The sequence below is a fragment of the Brachyhypopomus gauderio genome, chromosome 2, assembly GCF_052324685.1.
Source record: "Brachyhypopomus gauderio isolate BG-103 chromosome 2, BGAUD_0.2, whole genome shotgun sequence".
NCBI lineage: Eukaryota > Metazoa > Chordata > Actinopteri > Gymnotiformes > Hypopomidae > Brachyhypopomus > Brachyhypopomus gauderio.
Genome location: NC_135212.1, coordinates 45,845,212 through 45,867,734, shown reverse-complemented (window position 1 = coordinate 45,867,734; position 22,523 = coordinate 45,845,212). Strand labels below are relative to the sequence as shown.

Here is a 22,523-nt window from a genome sequence, read left to right as displayed (position 1 = left end):
TTCACACAAAATGTTATATGTAAAATTGGCTTTTCAGTTCAATGCAAAAACATATTAATAATGATAAAAACCTTGTTTCATTTATAGTTAAGATAACAATTTAAAATTAATTTGTTATGGTTGATTTTATTTATGGCATACTAATATATACCGCCTTGCTTGTAACTGAGATGAAGTCACCATCTGTATTTTTACATGAATAGTTCAGACTGTATTTTTTAAATAACTCATTAATGTTGCAGGTCGACCAGATGTTGCGTGAGTAAAAACATGTGCGCCACATAAGGGTTAAATGAATAATATGTATCCAGTCACTGGACAATACGACTGGCCAACTTTGTGGGAAGATCCATATGCAATATAAAATAATGCTGTGTCACTTCACTGAAACTTGCAGGAACCCATTTACTACAGTTACTTATTGAAACTGAGGCCTTTCCATGTGCCATATGGGTGAAAATGAACTGCTATGAGCAAAGTTCAAAGTGTCAGTTCTTTATCTACTGTAAAACAAAAATTCTCATCTCTGCTGGCTAATTAAATTAGTTTTTCAATTCCCTTGTTTTTCCATTATACAATTTTACCAACTTTCTAATCGTAGAAATGCAAATAGCCATGTAACTGTAAAATTTGTTATATCTTATAAAGCAAAAAACAAAACGCAAAATAGTTTATATACTGTCAGTATGTTGAAATAAATATAGTTTGTATTTTTAACAGACCACTACATTTATTAAATAGTCACCTTAATTCTGAGATATGTTTTGTAGATCAATGACTAGAATGTTGACTGCGTGCAAGCTTTCAATGGTTTCCTGAATGGCGTCTATATTTGTCTGACACCAGACTGAATGATCCAACTGTATAGAACAGATCCAGTTCTCCAAGGACAACAGATCTATTTAATCTTTCTTTCTCTCTCTCTTTCTTTCTTTCCTCTCTCTCTCTCTCTCTCTCTCTCTCTCTTTCTCTCTCTCTTCCAGGATAGTGATAATAGAGTGATTACCAGGGCAGTTTGCTTGCTTGCCTGGCCAATTGGCAACAATGCAATAAAAGATTTTTAATCAGACTTGTGTATCTAAGCCTGTCCAACACTCATTCACTCACTCACCCACTCATTCGGTCTGACTGTATGTCTGTCTAGTAAATGTCAAAACATAACAGCAAAAAGAGCAGTGGAAGGATTCTCAGGGAGTCAGGACTCAAGGACATTTCTCTATACTTTGTTTTATTTTTCACAGCTTAACCTCTTTCTCCGTTTGGTATGTTTAACAACAACTCCATACCAGAGAGAGGAGAGGGAAGAGTGGAGAGAGGACAGAGATTGGTGCAGACGAGTCAGGGAGAGACACGCAGAGACAAGGGAGCACAGTGAGAAGAGACATGAAGGGACACGGAAAACAAAAGGGGAGTCTGGCATAAATGATGACATGACAGGGAGTGATCTCTCCTTGTTTCTTGATATCTACATACTATCAGGGTGAGGATTTGCCCTGATCAGGGCCATTTTACCTATACACTAGCATAACCACACACACACATTTGTATAAAAAAGAACAATAAATCGAATGTCTGCAAGGTGTTGGGAGGGGGAGGGGTGAGAATGTGCAAGGTGTGTGTGTGTGTGTGTGTGTGTGTGTGTGTGTGTGTGTGTGTGTGTGTGTGTGTGGGTTGTGTGTGCGTGTCTGGTACTCCATCCAGTAATGCAGGGTGGTCAGGTGATGTGATGGATAGGGATGGAGGAGTATTGTATCAGGGGAGGATCACGAGTGTGTCAGTGGTGAGCAAGGGTGTCAATGTGTGTCAACGACGAAAGAGGGCGTATGTTTCAGGGTCATAGGGTCATAAGGGCATGGGATCAGCCAGGACTGCTCTGTTCACTCATGGACTAGAGCAGCAAACTCTGAAGTATGAGAGAGAGAGAGAGAGAGAGAGAGAGAGAGAGAGAGAGAGAGAGAGAGAGAGAGAGAGAGAAAAAGAGAGAGTTAGGACTTCATCGTTTAAATGTAATTGTTTGCAAACTAGTACAAATTCATTATTCTACTGTATTCTTTTTCTATTCTGTTGTATTTCAATGAGCCATGGTATAATCTGGTATAATCTGGTATAATCATGGTATAATCTGGTATAATCATGGTATAATCTCTTTTCCCCACTCTGGGGGTACTTTGAGTACAGAGACCATACTGGCAGTGTTCTGTGGTGCTAGTTGGCACTTTAAGGCCTACTAGACTACAGTACATTAAGCTCTTGTTTCCCTGTGTGCAGTGGAAACTCCACCCAATCACATCCTCACCGTCCACGCCGATCTTGCCGTCTCCATCTTTGTCAGCTGCATGTAGGAAGGTTTTGGTTTCTTTATCGGTCAGGTCTCTTCCACTGGTGGAGAAGCACTTCAACACGAATCTGCACGCATGTCACACGTGGTGCACACACACATTTACCATGGGCTTCACATGTTATAGCATTTAACATTTAACATAGGTTACACACAAGCTACAGAAGGTAATATAGACAGTATGTGTGCGCATGTTCTTGTGTGTGTTTGTGTGCATCCGCACGTGTGCATGTACAGTATACGCACGTGTGTGTGTGTGTGTGTGTGTGTGTGTGTGTGTGCATATGTGGGCGTGCTTGGGTGTATGTCTATGTGTGCGTGTGTGTTCATCTTACTTAAGTTCCTCCTCCTCTATGAAGCCACTGTGGTCAGCATCTAGTATGTGGAAGACTTTCTTCACATCATCAGCTGACTTGGCCTTCAGCCCAACTATCTCAAAGAACTTCTTATGGTCGAAAGTGTCAGGAGCTAAGACCAAAACTCAGCATTAGCTTAGGAATGCCGTCGACATGCAATTAAATGTTTATTAAATTAACTTTCCATTATATTTTTTTGTCATAGCTCTGTGATTCTGAAGGCCGTGGGAGATTTGAAATCCACAAGACACTTTGTTAATCACTTATTGCATCAAATGAAAGCTGAAAGTACTCTTATGATTTACAGCATATGCACTTGGCTGTTGGCAAGGCTCCACAAAATCATTTTAGATAATGGGAAATGTCTACTGGCTCCACTTCACTGTATTCAGACCAGGGGGACATCACCACAAATTCATTCCAATTATGTAGAGTTCACAAGTAAGTAAAGGTGAACATTTGCTATCACCACTATGCAGAGGTGAAGCCTCGTTGTGAAGTTAACACATAGTAAGGATCTCTGGGTGTTCTGGAGGAGGTTTGATGTGTGCCGGGGAAGCCTCCTCTGGCTGGTCGTGTGGGGAAGACACTTCACTCCTCACCTTTCACAGCATCCAGGGCTTTCTTCACATCATCAGCGTTTAGAATGCTGCTCATAGCCATTTCTTCAGCTGAAGAAAGAGAGAGAAAGAGAGATCAGTGTGGTGGATTGGTGAGAAGAAAATGTAATGTTATAAGTGGTTAACACGTGTGTGTGTGTGTGTGTTTGTGCATGTGTGTGTGTGTGTATTTCTGTGTGTGCGTTTGCAACTTATGGCTGTGAGCCAGATTCTGAGTCAGCAGCTTGCTGCATTTGATATATCATAGTAATACAATCTCTCTTACACATCACACACACACGCACACGCACACGCACACGCACACACACACACACACACACACACACACACACACACACACACACACACACACACACACACACTCTCTGTAATGCCTTATACTTCAGGACTTTTCCATACGCTACCTTTTCTAGCCCTGTGCTAAGCTAACCTTCCTTCTTTACATACGACTGTGTGGGGATTTCGGAGTAGTGTTGCGCTGTTATTCGGCCAGTCTGCGTTACACGGCTGTTCCAAGCTTGGCTTACACAGACCCCATTTCCATCCCAACCCGCCTGCTATGTTTGGTGATCTGCAGCAGAATCTCACGTACATCCAGAGGCCATGCATGAGCGAAGGTCAGAGGACCAAGGTCAGAGGTCTGGGCTAGGTCAGAAGGAAGTTACTGCCACGGCTGTAGTTTCTCTGCAGAACTGCAGAGCTGAGACCAGCATGGACCAGAGGTGCAGTTGGTTCTGCAGGAGTGGTGTAGGTCCGGTGGAGATATGAGGCACAGGTGATGTACAGGTGAGACACAAGTGAAGAGGAGGTGATGTGGGGGTGACGTACAGGTGACGTGGAGGTGACTTGGAGGCGAGGTGGGTTTGACATTCAGGTGACGTGGGGCAGACGTACAGGTGATGTGGAGGTGAGGTGGGGGTGACGTACAGGTGACGTGGAGGTGACGTTCAGGTGAGGTGCAGGTGAGCACAGCACACCTTGCAGTTTTTCGCTCTCGCTACTGTCCCAGTGTGGACGGGTGAAGGACGATTGATTGAAACGCGAGCTCAGGAGAAATGATCTCACAGCTTCTGACATGGCAGTGGCCTCTTATGACCTCACTGGCTTTGTGGGTGAATAAGCTGCTGTCAGCAGTAGGGCTGGCGCTACTCCAACGTCTCTACTGCAGGCTCAAATACCAAACTAAAACATGGATGTCAGTAAAATGCGTTTATTAAAATGACTCAGCAGATCTGTGGCAGATAGCATTGAAACTCCAACTGACTGAACCAGAAACTGTTCACATGGTCATATGGGGGTGTATAGGATGTGACTGTATCAACTGTGAACTTTGAAATGTTGTTGACCACACATGTCAAAATGTGTGTCTTTGTCTTTGTGTGAGTATGGGTGTGTGAGAAACTGTGTTTGTGCATGTGTAGTTGTGCGTTTAAATGCGTGTGACTATGGCCTGAGAAACACAAATTGTGTGTGCGTAAATATGGAGTCTATGCATACTGTTTTCAGTACAGGCTTGTTGCGGATTGCGAGCGAGGCTCTTTGGTTTCAGGCATTTGGATAGCTCTGTACACAGCTGTAGATGTCTGTGAGTTCCCTCTAATCTGTCTGCTGCATGAGCTCCGTGCCTGGCAGCCTTGTGCCGTCTGCCACATCACCCCACACTCCAGCAGAGCACTATGGGAAAGTGATCGGGGCCATTCAGTTCCACTGAGACTAATAACCACATCCCCACAGACATCCCCGTGGACACGGAGGGATCATTTACTTCAGTGACACAGTGAGGTTGGAAACTGAAGCAGTGTTTTCAAATGGCATTTATTACTCGAGGGTCTGCTTTGTTAGGTTAAACTAACACATAAAACCTGTGAGGCAAGCCATTACTGTATTGATTTAGTTGGGAATTTCCTTATGGTGTTTATTATTAACAGAGGCTGTCATGAGCAAAGGTCGGGCAGTACGACGGCTCCTGTGTGGATAGTGCAGGAGACAGGAAGAGGAAATGCAGTCTAGAGAGGGGAGGGGCCTCAGTCTGCTCATCACTCATTTCACTGCACGAGGACAGAGTGAGACATAAGTGTATGGCATCTATTTAGCCTCTTCTGGAAGAAGGGAAAACACACCACCCCCACACACACCCCCGCACACCGACACACAAACATGCCTGTACAGCTACGCACTTACATTCACACACATGCCCGTAGACCTACACAGGCACACACACACACACACACACACACACACACACACAGGGCAATGATTAAGTATAAGCCATGGGTGGATCATGGATGATGGATTTATCACACATTCTCAGAGAGAGAGAGAAAGAGAGAGACACAGACAAACACAGAGGGGGTGTGGGAGAGAGAGAGGAACAGAAAGACAGAGAGAATAATAAATGCCAGATGACAGAGTGCCAGAAGACCCAGCACACTGGCAATAAATATCACGAGACAATACAGTAGGAAGAGGTTAAGAAGTCTGTCATTCTGATCGGTTTTAGAGACCTTTTTAAAAATCCGCACACAGGCAGTAGATTGTCAGATGCTGCATTTAGCAGACAACAAGCTCATATTAAATCGAACCACCATCAAACCACTCTCTGGGATTTGCAGTGTTTGGCCATTATGCTACCTTGTTTTATTTCATCTGCTAGATCAGGCTGTGTATAAATTATTCTCCAAACATGACATAATATTTTGTGATGGAATGAAATTTTTGGCCTGCACTTTATGAAGACTGAATGTAAACACTGAGAACTACACTTCTCTTACGCAAGTATTTAAGTTAGACTGTTATCCTACGAACATTTACTTGATTTCCAGAAAGGTAGCTACAATTTCACCATTTAAATTTACTATAATAAAGAAAACACACAGAGTGAGCATCACTACATGTTGAGATAACTCTTAACAAAATAGACTAATGAAAGATATCTGAGTAAAGTAACCTTTACAGCCCTCCCTGTGTATTGAGGCTAGTTTGTAAAATGTGATGGGGATGAAAATGCCATCTTTATGTAGGTTCTGTACTTTCTTTTTATTTTTTGAAAAAGTAATGAAACTATAAAAAGTTAGCATGTAAATGAATACATACACATATATATATATACACTAAAGTTGCACTTACTGCTGGTTTAAACTGTATTATACAAAAGATATGTAATAAGTTATCTGAAATCACTTAAACAACCGCCAACCTAAGTTAGCTTGCTAGCTAATTTACATTGGGTTAGCTAACCTAAGATAGCTAGTTAGTAGCTTAGCCTATATAATTGTTAGCTATTGAAAAATATTCCATAAAGTATGAAAATCATTTTTACAGCAAAGTTCTAACAAGCAGCTTTTAGTTGTTGCTGCATATTGAGAGTTCTATTCTATATACACAGTACACAAGTCAGAACAGTCAGAAAAGATCTGAGCACGATTTTTTGTGAACAGGTGTCACTTATGTAGAATACAATGTGAAGATGGGTTATAAAATTGCATAAATATTATCATTGTATTTAATTACCTTGCCTGTCTGTCCCTAAACACGCAAAACACACACACACACACACACACACACACACACACACACACACACACACACACACACACACACACACACACACACCCTTTAAATTATCTGTTACATGTTACCCTCCTGACATTTCTTCAGATTTAAATCCATGAAAATCTGAAGTCCAGATTTCATTATGTAATTGCACTACAAGCACCACCTTTAGGGACTTACAACTATACTCCTCTGACAGAGAAATATCTATCCTCAGGAATCCCTCTTCACCTGTCCCTCTCCCTCTTTCAATTGCTCTCTATTTCCCTTTCAGTCTTCGATTCTTCCAATCACTTTCCCAGTATCTGCTTATCTCACCTGTTCAGTCTCTATCTCTATCTGTCACAGTTTGTGACAACTTCTAAGGGCGATTTGTATCTGCCCCCTCTCCGTGTGAGTGAGTGGACAGTCGATGTCGGCTTCTCAGTGCTTCTCCACACGCAGTGTTTCACTCAGCTTGCGCGTTTGAAAGTGCTGTATCACGCCTCGCTAAAACTCAGCTTTTCAGCAGTCCTTTCATGTCTGTCCTTCCAGCCAAAGCATGTGGAGAATTTAGAAAGCCACGGAAACGGAGAGCAAGAGATCGTTTTCATTTCTGTGCGGGAAGACTGAGGAATATTGAGGAATAATGATTGTGTGGTAGCCGCCACCGGACTTTGGGCGTGGGCCAAAGCGAAAGAAGACCCAGCTCCCAGGGCCCACAGCATGCACTGTGGCTCTGTGCTGTATTGCTGGGCTAAAATGTAATGTTCTGTAATGTCGTTTGGCTACAGTGTTTTACAATTATTTTCACACTTGTCTCAGTACTACGTCGACTTCTTCAGAACTCCCCACTCTGGTTTTGAAACATACATCTCAGCACATCAGTACAATCATAACACTTCAAAAATGACTCATGCTACCATAATGATAACATATATTTTCTCCCACAAGAACAATGAACTTCAAACCCCAAACGTCTTGAAATACTCCTGAATATATATACTATGTAATACTCCTGAATATATATACTATGTAATACTCCTGAATATATATACTATGGGATTCCCTTTCCTCTGTTGCTGGATCCACAAATATTTCAAGCTGCTAAAGAATCTTGGGATCTGTTGGCTTACCACTCATATTAGATCAGTGTATTATATTTTTATAGTAAAATATAAATGAAAATATGTTTTCCTGTACCAGAAACCCAGAATAACAATATTTACTATATAATGTAAAACAATATATGACAAAGAAACACCTCACAAAAGCCACAGTGTTCTTCAGGGGGGGTTACTCCGTTTTGCTGTGTGATCTCACAGTTCAATATACTGTAGTGCAGAAAAGAAAACTACAATCGATAACAAATACAGTACTATAATGCCAAATCAATATTTTGCCTATATACAGTAATCCTCACAAATTTGTCTGCCAATCGGTATCAGACGTCTGCTGTTGGCCTGGGTCATCCATCCTGATCACAAGTGCCCTCGGATTTTCATCAACATCCCACTGAATGCTATCATGTGTTGAAGTGACACTTCAACAATATACATGTATTGGTGTTTCAGCAATACATGTACTGAAGTAATAATGGAAAAATCTCTTCAGTGACAACTACATCTATATTTTCCCTATATACATGCACATTTCAATTAAAGTACTTTTGTATAGATAGTAAAAATGATGTAAAACCACTGTGTAAACTGAATAAACTTTCTGCTAAAATCTCACAAATTTATTTTTTCATTTGTCTGTCAAAATACAACATTATTCCATCCACATTGATCTGAATTTTGTTGGACAGAATATCTGCAAAACTTGCTGTAGTTGTACAGAATACTGCTGGTGATGAACACGGACTGAGAGGTATCCAAAAATTTTGTAAGAAGTGCTGATCGAATGTCTTTCTGCAGAAGTATTAGCAGTTACTTGGCAGTTTAGTATTAATAGTCTATGAATATGGTGAATGTGTTAAATGTCTTGAAAAAGTGGACATGCTTTTGAGCAGTGGCGGACTTAGCAATTTGGGGGCTCAAGGCGAATTTAGCTAGGGGGCCCATCAACATTAATATGCGAGAGGGTTAGGGTTAGCTAGTCAGCTAGTCAGGGGGCCCCTACAGTGGGCTGCAGTGGGAGGGGCCCAAGGCAGTTGCCTGGCAATGCCTCTATGCAAAGTCCGCCTCTGTTTTTGAGACAAATGTGAAAACAATTTTTAAAAATGTAAACGACACAACACAGTAACGGTACAAGCGTTCTATCAGTTAAGCTCACAAAAGTGTTTTAGGAAACAGTGTCCATACTAGACTGATATAACCTGAGGGTCAAACTCTACACGGCTCTAACCACAACATCTACCAGGTACCTGCCAATACCAGCTTAATGGACTTTGCTAAATGATGTCTGCTGATCTTCACATAGAGGTTTTTGAAATGACAACTAAAATCCAATCAGCTTGAATAAACCATTTGCGAGTTATTCCAAAATCATTCCAAAAATGTCCACTCTGCTTGTCCGTTTCAAATGTGGAGGTGGCAGGATCCTTCTCTTCGTGCACCAGGCTTCCGGCCCCAGATCAAACTTTTGAAAAGTGGGAAAACGATTGCAAAAAAAAATCTAATTGTATGCTTTTTCATTGAGTCACATTCACTTTGTCATTTCAGATCATTGATCATAAACATGTGGTCCTCCTCCTGTGTGTCTGCCCAGTTTGCCCAGTTAGCTTCTGCTTGTTCTGTGCATCTGTGAGCTGTTTTACACACTATGGCGTGGAAACAAATAACAAATACATATTCTTTGAGCAAAAATAGTGCACTCTGATTCTTCCTCTGTGGTTATGCAGACGGTATGTTTACAAAGAGCTTTATGGAAATATAAAAATAAAATCAAATGCATTAAAACAAGATACAAGTAAAAGATCAAATGTGAAACAATTAATGAAACAAAGTAACAGAAACGTGACACATTAATTAGAAGCTAATTAAAAGCTAATCAGAACAGACAGGTCTATAACATCCTCTGAAATATTCCTCGATCATTGAAAGTCTTTAGGTCATTAGGAAATGAATTCTAGAGCTTACAGCCATTGTAAGAAAAGGCTGTCCAACCGCTTTGTACTCTGCTAGTGAGTAGGTCTACATCAGACATATCTCTCTTGGTAGATCTAAAAACATACCTAAGAATCAATTCACATGGCAGGACAATTAGGGCATTTGGTAGTCATTAAAATAGTCTAAAAGTCAATTCTAAAATGTACACAAGAAGGCAGTGTAGCTGTCTGAATTTTTTGTGCGTGTTGAAATTCTCTTGTGTAACTCTGGTGTTTAGCATGCTCTGTTAGCTAGAGCTAGAGTTCCTTCATAGATTATATGGAAGAGTAAAGGTCTCTCAAAGCAAAGGTCGCTAACACTCATGTTTTTATGGTTTCATGCTTCACAGATGGGAACTCTAAATGTTCCAGAGTAACATTACTCACTTCTCCATTTTCCATAACGAGAAAATCAGTTGAGTCTGTTCGGCTGCAGAAAATTGAAACATACAGAATTTGATGCCAACGGGAGAGGTTTAAAAATTAAACCAACAGACCCTGGAGGGACAGGGGCTGGAGTTAGAGAGAGCTTTGTAGTTTTATCAGAAATTAGAAAGAGAACCCTGCTAAAAGAGATGTCAACCGTGTTAGAGAGTTTCGCTGCTTTTAAACAGAACAAAACTTTTTTTTTCATTTCTTGTATGTTAGAGTAGGATGATGCTGGACTAACAAAAAATAGCAAACCTCACTCTTAACTGAATTTAAACAAACCTCACTCTTTACTGATCAGAACAAGGGCTCTCCAGTCCTACACAACGCATCTTTGACGTTTCCATTCGGTTCACTCTCTGCTTCTCCTGTCTGTAACAGCAGTCCCTTCTTAAGGCTCCCGCCACTGCTTTGCAAGGTTCTCTTCACTCTCAAGACTACGTTTATCGAATCAGTGGCATGCCAGAAGCACTAATCCCATGCTGTTGCAGGGTATCGCTGTCTCTGTGGAGGAACCAGGCCTGGAGGCGGTGCAGCTGTGTACCAGGGGACGTCCGGCAGGAGAGAGGCGCAGAGCGAAAGATGCAGCATTGTGGGAAGGATGACAGGAGCGCTGAGAGCTGCTATCATCTCTGGCAGTGTGTGAGAGGAGTGGGCAGGTCAGTGGCGGCCAGGATAATGTTAGTGCTCGCAGGTGGAAGCACATCTTGTCTCCAGATCTTAGCACCAGAATCTCATACCGGCTTCCAGAGCCAGGGCAGTTCTGCAGTGAAGCGAATGGCGAGAGAACTCTGGACTAAAACATTTAATTATGCTCCGTTATGGTTGTAAGAACACACTGACTCCTTTTTCGCACATTACGCCAGGTGTTCATGTAAGAACACCGACAGAGTCCTCAGATTGCATTATTCATGGGAGGGTCAGTTCCATCTCTCACACACTCTCTGACAACATTTTCATCAGAACAGAGCAACCCTCTCCTTGGCCCTGCCATATATATTGGGAGGTTTAATATATTTTGAAGGTTTTCTATATTGCAAAAGAGGCTTGTTAATATGTCTGACGGTGAGTGTGTGAAAGGCACAGTGCTGAGCTATTGTTCCAGATGGGCTGCTGATTAACTGGCAAGTCTCCAGCTCACTCAGGTGTTATGAGACACCTGCTGGCATCAACAGGTATCACATGACCCACCCACTTTTAGACTCTAGACTCTTTGTCCCTATCTTTGTGTCTCTGACTATGTCTCTCTCTCTCTCTCTCTCTCTCTCTCACTCTCTCTCTCTCTAATTCACTGCCACTGCACCCTATACAGTTATAGCTCTCTGTTTCAGCGTTTCTCAGGGTCAAAACCCAAAGCTGAACCTTAAGCAGGTGCTGAGAATTTGAAAGGTGAAGTTGAGAGTAAACAATACAAAAGGGGAGACATGAAAAACTGCAGTAAGAAGGAGTTCATGCAGGTGATGAGCCAACTTTAAAATAATGAAAGACCTCACATTCACATCAAAGAGAGACAGAGAGACAAAGACAGCAAGAGTCTAAAGGTCAATATCATTAAAATACAGGCCAGACAGCAACATCTCTAGGAGTCATACGCTTTTCATTTGCCACATATTCTACATTCATATAAAACAAATGAACCAAAAATAAAAATAAATAAATCCCAACCTTATTGCATTTAAACAGTGTCAGTATAAACACTCCTCTGTAAAAACAGAACCTCAGTTATGACTGCATTACACTGCATGGTTCAGTGTGGCTTTCAATGATGCTAAAACATTATCACACTAACCTAGATATGTGAATAATAATAATAATAATAATAATAATAATAATAATAATATAATGCATTAGATGAATCTGGCAGATAATGAGAGAGAGAGAGAGGAAAAGAGAGAGAAAGTAACAGTGAGAGATGAAGAATGAGAGGAAGAGTGAGAGACTGCTAGAGGATCCCTGGTGTATCTCTGAACTAATGAACTTTTGATATGGTTCCAGTCACTTCTCAGTCATGCCACTCACGCAGGAAATAAATCCGAGCGGATAACACAAGCGTGACATGGAGGAAGGAAATGAGAAGCGGAGGAAATAAGATGGAGCGCTGCAGTCATCCAGGCCCCGTATCATCCAGAGTAATTAACCAGATTGAGGAGGTGTTATTTGGTGTTAACTACACACATATGGCTATCAGAATGCCTTTGTTTATGCTATAGGAGAAACAAAGTGTGTTGTGTGTGTGTGTTAATGACAGAGAAAGCTGCTCAAGTGGCACTACTTATTAATGTCAAAGATAAAGTACAAGGCACGAGAAGGTAGGAGCAGAGTGTGAAACATACAAACACACACACACACACACACACACACACGTACACACACGTACACACACACACACACACACACACGCACACACACACACACACACACACACACACACACACACACACACACACACACACACACACACACACACACACACACCAAAGTCCCTGTAGTGAAGGTATGTAATTCAGGAATTTTGTCCTTTTAAGACATACTCACCAACACACACACAGACAAACCCAAAGTCCCTGTAGTGAAGGTATGTATTCAGGAATTTTGTCCTTTTAAGACATACTCACCAACACACACACACACACACGTTAGAATGCAGATATGCACGTCCACGCCCAACCACACCGAACATTCTGACCTTGGATCTTAGGTGTATGTGTATAATAACGTGTGTAATTGGTTTCTCCTTGCAAAAATGCTTCAGCTATACATATAGTGCATCAGGTGTCCTGACATGATGTTCAGGGGGAAATTCAGGGGGATTCAATGGGAAACCACACTTCATGACCCTTCATGATACTACACTCCCATGCAGTATCTTAGCTGTTCCAAAGACTGCTCTCTTCTGGACGGAGCTCTTGGTTTTTGGTCCATCTTTTATGGGGATCTCAATAACTAGTGCTCTCATTCGCACAGGATCCACAGTTTCACCTTTCACATATTTTTTTTAGCTAATTCAGATGGTCTGAAGGTCAACAAACTAATAAGCAAGGAGTCAGCATGTAGACACTACAAAGAATCTTAAGGTGCTCTGGAAAAAGATCAAGTAATTCCCATTCGAGAGCTGCTCTGAGGGTGCACGAGAATATACAAGGAGGAGAATTATGTGCACCATGAACCTGTGACTTGCTCTCCGTCAGTGTTCCCTCTTCAATAACTCAGTCCTGACAGTGGAAGGTGACGTATGTGCACAACGACCCGTTTTTAAAGAGAACACAAATATTGCAATGATTTGTTTGTTTAGCTTACGTTTAAGTGCAGGCTGCACGGAAACCCCCCACTCTTGTCTCCTGTGCACTCCCTGCCGTAGAGTGCGCTGAGACCCGCCGCATTGCGGCTCGGAATATAATTCCACTCAAGGTCTCCCTGCTAGGTGCGTGATCCCGGGAGCCGCTCCGCTGGCCTCGAGCGCCGTATCGTTATTGCTATCAATTACTGGGGCTATGGAGCATGGAGACCACGGAGAGGAGAAGAGCGGAGCGATTACGCGCGGTTAATACGCTGCCCATCCATGTGCAAGGGATCCGTTGTTAATTTGGTTTTTAAGAAGAGTTCTCCTCAGCTCTACTGCGGCCCAAGCACGAGGCCGCTAAATCACCACGTGTCACTTCGGAACCATAATGCGCGCAGATGAACGGCGGCTAGCGAGCCCTCTCATCCGCACTTACAGTTCAATTATAACGATTTATTCGCTCGCTTCAAGAGGTTCGAGTTAAAAACGCACTACAGGAGTTCAGTGTGCATCTGCTCATTACAGTCTTGGCTAGCGGCGTCTGTGCACCGTGAGGCCACTAATCACGTAAGACAAACAAACACGAAAACAAACACTCGGAAATATCCAGCGCGGTGTAAAGCAGCTGCGTCGGGCTGTTGTTATTGTTGGGCTTTTTTGCCTAATGTAGCAAACATAATTAGCCATCTGGAATATACTGTAGTCTACTCATATCAATATGTTTTACACTTTTTGGAAAATATTTTACGTTTCTTTGTGCTGATCCTCCTTATGAACTCATTGGCTGAATCATTTTCGAACAGCAATACTACTAGTTGACTGCTTTGCGTTTTCCTTGATGGTAAAAAACAAATATAGTTTCCTGTCATCCTCAAAGATAGGACAGAAGCGAACTCGTTCACGTTTTGTTACAGAGGCTGTTCTAAACTTTGTATAGCCTTAAAAATGATTAAAATCAAAGAACTAGGTTTCAAATTAGGTCTGTTAATATTTAGATATAAATTATTTGTGCAATTATATTTGAATAGTGACTCGTGGCAATATTTATTTGTTCTCCAGAAAGAACCACTTTTGGAATGAATGTTCGTCAACAATTACATAAGCCATCTTTTATATGACAATGAATGAGCTCTCCTGTGAAATCACATGTGTGTGTGTGAGAGAGAGAGAGTGAGAGAGAGAGTGGCAGTGAACATATGCTGAGTGTGGGTTGCAGACTGTGTGGTTTTGGGTGTGTATGTCTCCAGGGCCCTAAAGCTAGGCAGGTTTCTTTCATATGTGTTTAGTTCTTGGTTCTTAATCCAGCCAATCAAGCGTAACTGCCCTGTGGACTACACACTCTCTTCCATAACCCATTACCCTCACCATCTACCCCTCCATGCAAATTCACAATGCAAAACCTCTAGACTACTATAAGGGTTTAAACCTTTGCATTACTTCATGCTAGTACACAAACACCCTGAATCCGATTAGACACACTCTGACACAGCCTAGTCCTGAGCCCTCCTCATGTCTAACTGTGTAGGATTTATGTGTTGTGAGGTTTGATACGATACGGTTGTGTTTAGGGTATCTTCAGTGAGTCCATCTCACATCACACACACACACACACACAAAGGAGCTTCGTGAAGAATGTAGGGAAAGAGGCCATTGTTGCTTTGATAGAACAAGAATGTGGGAACGGATTAGGAAGAAAAGAAAAAAGTGAAACGGACAGAAATGAGGAGACATGACATATGAAGAGATGTAGTTGTGACATGAGGAAATGTAATTGTGATAGGAGAATACACTGAAAACTGAGGTGTGATGTGACTGTCAAATAAATGAATCCTAACTGATGGCAACAAGCAAACAGAAGCAAACTACAACTGCAGCTCGTTTGTCAGACATGTATACACACTGTGTAGTACTGCAGTGAGAGAGAGAGAGAGAGAGAGAGAGAGAGGTAGAGGAGACAAGGGAGACAGCAGCAGTGATGAACAAAGGCACACAAGCCCAGAAGAAAGGTGGAGAGAGGAGGGGTGGAGAAGTGATCAAAGACTAGAGTTGTGGAGTAAACGGGATGTCAGGTGAAGGAGAGAGGCAGCTGGTCTCAGCCTGGAGGTCAGCACACACACGCTTTTCTCCCTAACTGCAGAATGTATAAACAAAGCTACATGACCTTTCTTAGCTTCTCCTTCTGTTTTTTTCCCTCGTCCTTGTCTACCACTCCTGCCGCAACGTTCTTACCCCTTTCATCTCTAGCTCCTTTCATTCATCCCTTTGTCTCTCAGTCGCTCTCTCAGCTCAGCTGACAGTGACAGTGAGCTCACAGAGTGAGCGTGAGTTCAGTCTCTGATCGTCTTTGCACGGACTTTAAACACTAGTGAAATTTGGCTTTAGCTGCTCCCAGTTTGGGTCATAAACGTTACAGTAGAGTGTGACCTGGTTCCTAGATATCAAACACTTTCCCTTGACAGGAACACGATTGCCTGCGTGTCAGCGACGAGACAACGGCACTCTTAACAGGAGGCGCTCGGTTTTAGGTCGTGTGTTGACACTCGCGTTGCTTCCCAAAGTAAAGATCACGTGCTGGTCTGAGCTGCAGGTGGAGGGTGGTTACGTGGAGGGTTGCGTGGAGCAGGGCGCGGCCCATTCCGGGGGTGGAGCTCGCAGCACTGCAGGGAGGGTACCTGAAGCGGGCGGACTCTGGCATCCTGCCCTGCTGCGTCTTGTACCTCCTCCTGGGGGGCGGGCGCTCCTGTACACACCTCCCTCCCTCTCCACACAACCCCCTGTTTGCTCTGCTGTTGCTTCTTCTCATTACTTGATTTGGTCGTTTTTTTCCTCACCATCTCACCCATTCTGTGAACACCTTTAGACAAATGGTGGCATAAGTGTGTTAAGAGAATGTGAAATAACCCCATATATCACTTCTTGAAAAATTACAGCAATTGATTCCTGCTTGCGTCTTCAGTGTGTCCCTGTATAGCTTCCTCTCTGTCTGTCTGTCTTGGGCTGGCTGTTTCTGTCTCTCTCACTCTCTCTTTTCTCTATTTGTGAGATGCATAGAGAGTACATGATGTACCTTGGCAATGAATCAACACTACATTCCATGAAATCAACACCAAATTCCATGAAATCAACACCACATTCCATGAAATCAACACCACATTTCCTGAAATCAACACTACATTCCCTGAAATCCACACTATATTCCACTGAAACAACACACTGCCCTGAATCAACACTATATTCCACCGAATCACCATTACCTTCCAGTAAATCAACACTATATTCCACAGCATCAACACTATATTGCACTCAATTAACGTTCCACTGAATCAACTGTGAATCATATCAGAAGGAGAAGAACTTAAGACGATCCACTGACACATACTCCCAGGTTAAAGCTTAGACATCATTAAAGGGCATTCAGATTCTGCTGCAGTACCCCTGCAAAGGCAAGCAGTACCTTCAGCTCTGACTCCCTCTATATAAAGCACAAATGATTGAGTTATGAGTTAATAGATATACAATTTTGACTTATGAAATGCAATATATAATCATATAGCAATAAGTATTACAATTAAATATAACCTTAAAAAATTTTTAGATTGCATTTTTCAGTTGCACAGAAATTTGTGAGTGTAATAACATTGGGCAATGGTGTAATGAATTACTCATTTATAGCCCTTTTATATATTCTTATGTCTTATCATGGCTTGTCCAGGACTATGCAGGATCACAGTTGCGGTGTTGAACCTTAAAGGGCCGCTGGTTTAACAGTGGTTTTATGAGAGGCCGAAGGCTGTGTGGGGAAGTGTGTGCTCTCGGCTAATCCAAGGCTCTGTGGCAAAGCATGAACTCCTGAAACCTGCCCTGGCTTCTGGGCCAAGTCATTACAGCCCTGCGTAGAGCACACACTCTGCTGAGGGCACTCCGTATCTGGAATGAATCTATTGCTATTACAGATAGTGTGTGCCAACCTGGATTGTGCGCACACACACACACACGCACGCACACACACACATGCACACACACACACACACACACATGCACACACACACACGCACACACACACACACACACACACACACACACACACACACACACACACACACACACACACACACTCTCTCTCTCTCTCTCTCTCTCTGATGAGGTTAGAGAGAGCTAGTGTGGATGATGGGCTGTTTAGGCACTAACATTGGCACTTAGACTCTGGCCTCAAATAAGAATGGCAGTAAAAGTAAATTGTAGGCAAATAAGACGGCCTGTAATCCTCTGCTTGTCCTAATGGTACCTTAGAGGAAGAAGTGCCTGCCAAAGAGAAAGAATAGACCTACAAAACACAGAGTACAGGCTAGTTTTATGGTGGGTGCTCTCAATTGAATCTTGGCATGCCAAGCACACACACACACACACACACACACACACACACACACACACACACACACACACACACACACACACACACACACACACAAAGAGCTGTATTTAATTCAGATTCCTGTGTCTTCCTCTGTGTATGTCTTCCTCTCCATCATGCCCTGGGCCTGATTGCTCTGTGCTGTGTACGCGAGCTGGGCCAGCCACCAGTCTCTGTACGGCAGAACTAGCCACTACTAATGACAGCAGTGGGCCCCGTTAGCCTTTCACCTGGTCAAATGGAGATGTGTATATGTGTGTGTGTGTGCGTAACACATAAATATGTATGTATACATATGTATAAATATGTAAACAAATGAACAGACATATACAAATACAGGTGCTGCTTTGGAGAAGCCTTAAGCACTAGCTCCAGGCTTTCTGCTGAGTGTCTGGCCCCAGGCCGAAGCCCAAACTCCGTAGGCAAACCCATCTGCTAGCCACACCTCCTTCCACAGGCAATGCAGCATTTTACAGTGTGAACGAGGGTGAAGTCAATAAAAACCCATCGGTAAATGGACCAGAGACAGACCCGTCTGGGGCACTCAGCTTTGCCTGATGCCTCTCTCAGAACTTAATGTCGTTTGCTTCTCTATATGGGTGAGTCCATCATTGGATTTTGCAGTATGGATAAACCATAGGTCACCCCTTTACCGCAGCCCTCCCTCTGTTTGTCATTTCCCCCGAGCCTCATCTCTCCATATGTCCCTGTTTCAACACTCCTCCCTTTCACCTCCCTTTCACCTGCTCTCGGGCCCTCCATTTTGGCTCTGTCATGGAGCTCCCGTCTTCTCAGGCGTCCGTTGTGAAATTGCGGTTTTTTCCACCTCCCCGTGTACCTCCCTTTCCCTCTCACTCCCTTTTTTCAGGACATATTCTCTTTATTACTATTCTCGTCATGCCCACGGCTTAGGGAGGTCGCAAAAAAAAAAAAAAAAAAGAAGCAAAATGAAATCAGCATTCCCCTCATGTCTGAACTGGGTGTGTGTGTGTGTGTGTGTGTGTGTGTGTGTGTGTGTGTGTGTGTGTGTGTGGCCAATGTTCAGGTTGTTAAAAAAAAACCTTGAGAACAGAATTTGTTAGAGCTCTTTTTTCCCTGAGTCAGCACATTTTTGGTTGATCTTCCATTTACGCATCCGTGCACATGAGCGCACATACACACACACACACACACACACACACACACACACACACACACATATATACACATACAAACACTTACATACACACACAACAGCGGAAGTTATTACGCAAAAATGTTCTTCGGACGCAAGCTCTGGGGAATGTTATCAGAGGATTACATTACGGATATTATTATAGAGCCATAAGTACAAAAGTGTCCTACAACTGTCTGCACTTCATGACCTACAGCAATGGTGTATGTGTGTTTTAGCATGTGTGTATACCTTTATCATATATGTTTTATATCATACATTGCAACATTGCCAGAGATGAAACTGCAGAAATGATTTAAGTAACATTACCATCATAGAGAAGTATACCATCATAGACTCTGACCTTGCAGCTTACATACTCACACACACAGACACACACGCGCACACACATTTTCACACTCCACTTACTAGCTTGGGGCTTGAAGTAACACAGTATGTCAAGCATTTACAAAGACTGAGAGAGAGAGTGAGTGAGACACAGTCTCTGAGACAGAGTGAGACAGAGACAGAGAGAGAGAGAGTGAGTGAGAGACAGAGTCTCAGAGAGAGTGAGTGAGAGACAGAGGGTAAGTATTTTCATTCATACACTTAAATGAACTGAAAGTGGATAAAGGTGACTTCATTGAGAGACCAAGAGAAAGAAGGAGTTAGAGTGAGAGAAAGAGTGAGTGAGAGAGTGAGAGGGAGAGATGGATTTACTGTGTAGAATTGCCTCTGTATTGAGAGACAAAGCACAAGTTATCACTCTGGAAAGTGTTCATTTATAAACACACACACACACACACACACACACACACACACACACACACACACACAATCAATTGAATTCTTCAGGAAATGTATGTGTGCACTGGGTTTGGTGTGTGTGAGTATATGTGAGTATGTGTGTATGTGCAACATGCACACATAGAGAAAGATTCAGAGAGTGAAAGGCCAAAGCAAGTTCAAGAGAAGAGGTTATACAGGGTTATACATACTCAGAATGGGGTGATTAACACTTCATAGTGATTACCACTTTATATTGATTAACACCTCATAGCTATAGACAACTCCAATCAGATATTTACTGATTTACATTATTTTACAGATATTATTTACAAATATATAATCAATACATACTGAAAGACACACACACACACACACACACACACACACACACTCACACACACACACACACACACACACACACACACACACACACACAATCAATTGAATTCTTCAGGAAATGTATGTGTGCACTGGGTTTGGTGTGTGTGAGTATGTGTGAGTATGTGTGTATGTTGTGTGACAATATGTGCGTAATCATATGCGAATGAAACATGCATATGTGTGCATGTGCATTGGGTGTGTGTGTGTGTGAGCATGTTTATGTGTGAGTGTGCACCTGTTGAATTTTTATTAGAAATGTACAGGGGGATGAAATTCTGAAGCTTCTGTGGATTATTATCAGCTCAGGGTGAAACTTCTGGACACAACACCACCGTTCTGCGTGCTTTCACATTTCTGTCTCATTTAATCCATAATGAAGGTTTATTCATTCCCCTATGCTGCTTCCTGCTTGTTTACAAACATATCTCCCAAATTACAATAAACACACACCTTTACAGTACACACCTTTACAGTACACACCTTTAGAGTACCAGAGACCATACTCAGTCTCCCAAGCCCCCAGCTTAGAGTCATACATTTACATTTACAATTACAATTTAGGGCATTTAGCAGATACTCTTATCCAGAGCGACTTACAAAATGCTTTGCCATCTGCTCACAGAATGTATCCTAGATAGTACAGTAGATGGGTCAGAATTCAAGATACAGTACCTTGAACCAGAAACCACAGGAATTAAAACCATTCCTAGAAGAGGTGCAAAGAAACATGAGTACTATATCATACAATGGAAAGTACCAAGACATAAATGCTAGAATTGTACTCTGCAGTGATATAACTTCCATATCTGCAGTGTTAGTGATCATTAAGCACTCAACAAATAGGTGAGTCTTCAGGCAACTTCTGAAGACCACATGGTACTCTGGTGGAAGATCATTCCACCATCTCAGAGCCGGGACAGAGAGAATAGTCTTGAAGCTCGTCTTCCATGAGACAGGTCAACGCTGACCTGAACGTCCATGCATCACAACCGTGAACCACTCAAGGTCTGTATGCGACGTAAGAGCTGCGCTATGTGACGTGAAGATGAGACCTGACTGGTTCGCTCCTGTATCAGCAGGAACTGGAGCCGTCCTCTAAATATCAGAAGAGGATAAAGGACTCATCATCGTATTACTCTCTGCCACATTCGTTGTCATCACTATCATCAGCTGACATCATTGTTATCCACATCATAATTGTTTTCTTTATAACCATCATCTCTGTCATCATCACCATCACCATTTGCATCATCACAGCCATTATCGTCTTCATTACTATCACTGTCATCGTCATCATCATTAGCAGCTCATTTTACAAGGCTTCACTATAAAGGAGCTCCCGAGACTTCACTGAATTCATCTGCACAGCTGAGGCCGCTAACAACAGGTGTTTTGCTGCATGGACCTTCACTTTACGTCAGCAGGCAGCTCCGAAACACAATGGCACCTCCACTATGCAGAGATGATGATCATATTGCATCACTGGACAGAAAGCAGGCCAACCAGAAGACCCTGCACTTGTATCTGTTCTTGCTGGGCAGGCTGTCACTGGCCCCTCGCTGAATCCAGTGTAACCTGACTGACCCCTTGGTGAATTAGGATGAAGTCCACTGGTCCCCTAAGTGTGGGGGCAGGTCCCGGGCTTTTAAGGCTAATTGTACTGGATAATTTGGTTCAGGTTTCTGACAGGATCCCTTGGCAGAGTTAATTTCAGTACTCAGCTGAGAGTGGAGAAACTCTCCCCAGCCTAACAGGGAACTGCAACATATTCACAGTCCTATAGTCCCAGCGACCAATCAAAAAGCAGGGTTTGACCCGCCAGTGAACGCATATTTTTATTGAAGTGTCAGGTCAGATGATGTGAACAGAGCTGAGCTGCGATGCTGAGTAACCAGAGTCGCAATCCTCTGTCTTCTCACAGCTTCCTGGTTCTGTTTTCTTCCTCCCTCTCCCAAGCCTGAAGCTCATTGCCACTGACCAAACCAACGACTGGCCTTCTGTCATGGAGATAGAGAAGGTGAAAGGCAGTGAGCGTTGGCAGGATACTCTGCGCTGGCGCTCTCCCGAAAGACTCCATTTTTATAGACTGCACCCACAAAACTGGGCCACGCTGAGACATTAATTTAAGGCAAAGGTTTGCACCA

At 42.7% G+C, this 22,523-nt stretch overlaps 1 protein-coding gene across 2 annotated transcripts in view; it reads right to left on the bottom strand.

Annotated features, from left to right (window-relative positions):
* Nucleotides 1–1,202: 1,202 nt before the first annotated feature.
* The window catches only part of pvalb6 (parvalbumin 6), a 25,453-nt gene continuing 4,132 nt past the window's right edge, over nucleotides 1,203–22,523 (bottom strand). For both annotated transcript variants that reach the window (XM_076996939.1, XM_076996940.1), the window contains exons 2-5: nucleotides 3,297–3,365; nucleotides 2,674–2,806; nucleotides 2,297–2,406; nucleotides 1,203–1,903 (exon numbers count right to left, since the gene is read on the bottom strand). In XM_076996939.1, coding sequence (XP_076853054.1) covers nucleotides 1,878–1,903; nucleotides 2,297–2,406; nucleotides 2,674–2,806; nucleotides 3,297–3,357 — 330 coding nt within the window. In that variant the 5' untranslated portion in view covers nucleotides 3,358–3,365 and the 3' untranslated portion in view covers nucleotides 1,203–1,877. The remainder of the gene's footprint in view (nucleotides 1,904–2,296; nucleotides 2,407–2,673; nucleotides 2,807–3,296; nucleotides 3,366–22,523) is intronic.